The sequence below is a fragment of the Physeter macrocephalus genome, chromosome 9 (genome assembly GCF_002837175.3).
Source record: "Physeter macrocephalus isolate SW-GA chromosome 9, ASM283717v5, whole genome shotgun sequence".
NCBI classification, from domain to species: Eukaryota; Metazoa; Chordata; class Mammalia; order Artiodactyla; family Physeteridae; genus Physeter; species Physeter macrocephalus.
This window is the reverse complement of record NC_041222.1, coordinates 5,014,167-5,019,838: the sequence shown is the minus strand read 5'-3', so window position 1 is coordinate 5,019,838 and position 5,672 is coordinate 5,014,167. Positions and strand designations below refer to the sequence as shown.

Genomic DNA, 5,672 nt, shown 5'->3' with positions numbered 1-5,672 from the left:
TCCGGAGCCTGGGCTCCGCAGCGGGAGAGGCCACAACAGTGAGAGGCCCGCGTACAGCAAAAAAAAAATAAAAAAATAAAAATGAGGAGAATGAGGCTCAGAGAGGATAAATAATCATTCACGTTTATAGAATGAGTCAGCTTCAAACTCGCTGGGTCTTGACTACGGACTAGTGCACTCTGCTCTGTACTATATATACCTCTTCTGATTCCCAAAAATGACAACAAAATTTTTTTCTTAACGGCATTTGCAAGTTATCTTTTCTACTTCCCATTTTAAATAGAGCATGTAAACCACCTTTTTCGGAAGCATAAAATTACATCAAGTTCCCCATATTTTCCAATAGAAAATATCAAACTTACGTAGCCTTCCCAATTGGATATATTTATGAGTCTCGTTAGCACGGAACTGGCTTGCGATGGCACAACAGTCCTTGAAAGCTTTGACGCACCTTGGGCCTAACTTAATCCGAGCGGCTCGCTGCTCACAGCTTTCATCATCATTACGATAGGCTCCATGATAACAACATTTCTTCAGCTTTTCAAATTTGTATTTAGCAGCTGAAATGGTAATAATTCAAGTGACCTTGATTATGCATAGAGTCAAAACACCTCAGGCTTAGAAAGGCTCTTGAGGGATACTGGATTTCTGCTGTCACAGGACCCCAGCCCCACAACAGCCATGGCTAGTTGATGGTCCAGGCCCGCTTTGGAACTGCCCTAGGAATGGGAGAATGTGGCCTTATAAGGTAGTCCACTATGATTTGCACTAAATGGTCAAGGGCTTCTTGCAACTAAGCTGAGTACTGACTTTTGAAACTGGCACCTTGGGTTCAGCACCCTTTGAGTAAAACAAGTTAATGATCTGAGAAGCCTGCAAATATCTGAAGATAGTTATCATCACTATACAAGTATGTTCTTCTTCAAGCTAAATATCCTATTTTTTTCAAACGTTTCTTGTGGTTTGTGGCTTCAAACATTTCTTCACCAGTGGCATCTTTCCTCATCATAAGTGCTTCGATTAATCAGTATCTCTCTTTTCATATCATTAAAACTTAGAATGAAGGTTAGAATTAAAATGACTCATATACAGATGGAAAGTATTATTGTACTACTATAAACATCTTTATTAGTTGAGCTCAGGGCACTGACTCCTGGTTCAATGTTCTTTCTATTGTAACATTGCCAATTATCATATCTCTGCTTAAATAATACTTAAAAATAATTTCTGTTGGGATTATTTCCCCCCCCCCCGCAAATAATCTAAAATACTCTTAACTGTTAAATGTATGCAAGAAGAGATAGACTTCCAGGTATATCTCAAAGTTACTTAAATCATGGATTTTGTTAGAATAAAATGGAAGAATATGATTTTAATTACTAGATGAAGTTTGCAGAGAGGAAATATTTGTGACAAATAAAAGTTAATCTTTTATATTTTAGAGATAGAAATAACAGACTTATTTCCCTCAGATTAAGGTTATGGCAAATGAACTATTGGATTAATTTGGATTAACCTTTCCAGGGGAGGTGAGCTAGATGTCTGTACATATCTTTCTTTTCACCCATTCTATTTGAATTAGGAGAAATTAGATAATGTTACTTTTCTCCAGCTTTTGAATGACATGATCATAACCTTCTGGCAATCACATGAAACTTTTATTAGAGTACCTTCTTCCTCTATCTTCTTTTGCAGCATTCTTTTTGGCCTGAGAATTTCTTTACAAGGTTCATCTGTTTTAAAAAGATAAAGAAGGGGAAAAAGGAGATAAAATCTCAAAAACCACAAAATTCCGTGAAATTATTTAACTTTTAAAAACATTCACGTCATTCATTCAACAAATATTGAGAGCCTGCTTTCGACTAGGCACTGCACACTACACATCTCAATATGACTTGTTTTTAGAGGGGTTCACAATCTATTGTCACACAGTTTGACTTGTTTGATCTGAATTTGGGTTTGAATCCTGCAACCTTTTTGATCCACTGATTACAAGGAAATATCTAAGCTTTTAGAGTGAGCCATGTTTCTGTTAGGTACGGCATTTTAATTATTTTTGGTGTTTATATTACTACAAATAATAGTATCATTTATAATTATGAACAATTTTAAAACCACAGAAAGAAGATGATTAAGATGTGGTCCTTGCCTTAAAGAGCTCCCAGTGCGGTGACTGAGACAAGATGTGTAATTAAGTGTAAGAACGTACAATGATGCACTGCTATAAATAGATCTAGTCCTCCCTATAGTATTCCCCCTATTAAAGGAGGAGGCAATGATCAATTCTATATGGGGAAGAGGCCAAATCAAGGAGATGATTCTTTTTCTAGCTTCTCCAGGCTAATAAAAGGGAAAACAGTCCTAATAAGGAAAGGCCCAAAGATGTAAAATAGTGCCACCCATAACTAACTTGGTTCTGTATGGCTTAGACATAAGGTCATGTAGAGTGAGATGAGAAACAGCTGGAAAGAGCTGGAGAAAGGATCGTGGAAGGCCTTGAGTATTACAGTAAAGAATTTGTATTTTATCTTGAAGGCTAATGAACCATTTTATACAGAGGAGTTACCTAGTTATGTCATTGTAAGATCCGTGTAGAGAATATTCTGGAGGAGGGACAAAACTGAGGTCTGGGAGGCAAATCAGCCATGCAAATTTCAGCAGTCAGTTTGAAGAATAAACAAAAAGTACTGAGTGTTTTACCATTTTCTTGGGAGTTATCTGCATTTGCGTTGGTGAGGAAGGTGAGTCCAGCCAGGTGGAATACATCTGCACTGTTGCGTCCACCACCTGCCCCGCAGCCCAGGTCACTCTTCTCTAATGTTTGAAATACCTGTCCAGAGGTAGTTAGTTAATTTAATAATTCTTAGGAATTAACTAAAGGCAAAATGGTGAGCCTATTCAGATGTGGAAATCATTCCTCTGCAAAACTAAAGGTACAAGTTGTTACATGGTTCTAACAAATCTGTGAAATGCACAGCCCACTCATTTATCAAATGGGCAAAGACCAAATTTCCCAACTTCATTCCTTTAGTTTGTCCTTTTGTATTTAGAAATACATACCTATTCAAAATTAAATCAAGAACTAAGTCTTAAGCTTTGATGAGGTGATTCTTCGAAATTGACCCCATGCTGTTTTGTACACAGAATGCATACTGCAATCAATATAATGTCCAAAAAAGAATAAATGAGTGAATATATGAATAAGTGAATTAATAAACAAGCTAATTTTTAAGTCGCTTAAAGAAAAAAGAGCACAATCTCTTGTATTTTGGGGAAGAGGGCTCTAGGTTCTAAGTGGGTGAGAACTTGTTTGTGGGGGGAGGCTTTTTCCAGTTTTAATTTTGACCCCAAATGTTTTTCCTTTCTGAATGTTTTTAACTTAATAGTTTCTCAGTTCTTTCTTCCTCCTTCAAAGAAATTCAAGCCTAGGAAATAGAAGCAGAGCTTAGGGGAGATAAATGGGAACTTAGGGGAAGTGAATCATTTTCAGATTCTTCTGGGCCACAGATTTTAATGAGTAAAAAAAAGGACACAAAACCCAAAAAAACCCCAGTGGTTGCCTATTCATTCTTCTCTGTTGCTGCTACTATAAAGCTCCCTGCTGCCAAATCTCCAAACCCTCCCAATCAATGGCACTTTGCCTATGAATGTAATTGCTATCATGGCATATGTTTTTAAAGTGCTTAATTCCATACTTGGAAAAGTAAAAATGGATGGACCTGGGCTTTAGAGACTAACGTGAGGATGGCTTACCTTCCTAAGAGTCACTGTTTTGAGTAGATTATAGAAAAGCAGGTCTAGTCTTCCCTTAATTCTTCCCCCACGATTTACCCTAGTGGCCACACTTTGTGAAGCACTGCATAGGGCCACCCCAGTAACCAAGGCCATGAACTACTTAACTCTTTCCAGGGGTTTCTTGGCTGTCCTTTGCACCCCATATATAGCACTGTCCACTGCCATTAAAGCCACCCAGGAATCCAAGTCAGTTTCCATATTAAGAGATACATGTTGGCCAGGGGAATATGTATCTGTACTTGGAGACAGATGAACCTATAAGGTCATTTGAAAAAGAAAATATCATTTGTATGACACAAAAACTTCACAGATAGCTGCATTTACAGCCCCTTTATTCAGAAGAAAGTTGGATTGTGACTTACAGTTTGTGGCTTACCTGGAGCTGGTTGCCACACTTTTCTTCAATATTTAACCAGACTGAGTCGGACACTAATTCTGCAGTCTGTTCTCCTGTAACAATGTAATAGACCAGGAGACGAGCTGAAGGAACCATGTTCTGTGTCACTGGAATGTTTATACTTTGATAATCTGAATCTGAAAGTTTATCCCTTGTGCCAAAGTGAACGATTTTGCCCTTGGATAAAATCTAAAAGTAAACAGCAGTAGCAACGGTAATTACAAAAACAAAACATTTGCTTCAGGATGGAGCTTGGAGCTGGAGTAGAAATTACGTTAAAGAAAAAGAAAGTTAACATTGTATGGGCCTACTATGTGCCAGGAACTTTACATTTAATTAACTCTTTTAGTTCCCATAATAACCAGAAGGATAGGAATACTATCTCCATTGTGCAGATAAAGGGACTGAGGTTCAGGAATTAACTAAATGTCATACTGATTTCAGTTCAAAACCACCTAGCTATGAATTCAGAGAGCTAAAATTTGACCTCAAATCTGTTTAAAGTCATCACACTGTCATTAACATCTCCTTGTTTAGTTGATTAAAAAATATAGATGAGGAGGTAGAGTGTGTCTTATTTTTCCCTAATTTCTGGCCTTAAGTTTTAAAGCCACAGATTAGGTTCTAAAGTGGAGGTGTAAGGTTAAAAAAAAACCCCTAAAAATCATATGAAGCCAAAATGTCCTCAAAGATCCCTTAAATTGTCCTTAGAGAACAGGACTGTATATGTGGTTTTGGTACGTAGTCCCTAAACAGGTCCCCTAATTATTCATCAGTCAGTATGGTCCTCATTTATTTTTTAATTTCTTCTTCAAACTGTTGAAAAAAATCATCATCACCTGTTTGCCCTTATCATCAGAATAATTAATTCCATTTCTTGGGTAATTGTCAGGAAGCCCTTAACCTTTTTTTTACATTCTTTCCTACCTTTCACTGAGAGCCTTGACTGACACCTCCATTTAATTTAAGTGATGTAACAGGGATGTTGCTGGAGCAGGTATGATATGACTCAACCCTTAAGAGCAGGATTTGGGTCCCCTCTTTTTTCCAATGAAATGCACATATTTTAAATGGGTCTAGGCATGTAATCTTTGGCCATGAAGTAGAGCAGAGGTAATGTGAGAATTTAATCAGGCTCTCTCTATGGAGGAATCAGGCTGTCTTCGGTGAAAGGCATATAACACAGAGTCAGAGGTTCCCAGGTCTAATCTAATCACAACCTTCCTCTTCCCAGCTGAGTGACTGTAGTGAGTCTTTAACCACTTTGTCCCTCAGTTTCCTCATCTGTGAAGTAGTCAGGAAAATCATGCCTTGTCTCAAAGGCTTTTGAAAAACTGATTATCAAATTAGATGATGTTTTTGAAAGTACTTTGTAAGAATATATGTAAGGGAGGGCTTCCCTGGTGGCGCGGTGGTTGAGAGTCCGCCTGCCGATGCAGGGGACACGGGTTCGTGCCCCGGTCCGGGAAGATCCCACATG

The 5,672-nt window shown here is 38.0% G+C and overlaps 1 protein-coding gene across 1 annotated transcript in view; it reads right to left on the bottom strand.

Annotated features, from left to right (window-relative positions):
- C5 (complement C5) overlaps positions 1-5,672 on the bottom strand; it is an 80,311-nt gene that overhangs the window by 48,229 nt on the left and 26,410 nt on the right. Inside the window, exons 13-17 of the mRNA XM_007123628.3 lie at positions 4,172-4,381; positions 3,901-4,050; positions 2,701-2,830; positions 1,671-1,733; positions 363-560 (exon numbers count right to left, since the gene is read on the bottom strand). Of these exons, the coding sequence (XP_007123690.1) occupies positions 363-560; positions 1,671-1,733; positions 2,701-2,830; positions 3,901-4,050; positions 4,172-4,381 (751 nt within the window). The remainder of the gene's footprint in view (positions 1-362; positions 561-1,670; positions 1,734-2,700; positions 2,831-3,900; positions 4,051-4,171; positions 4,382-5,672) is intronic.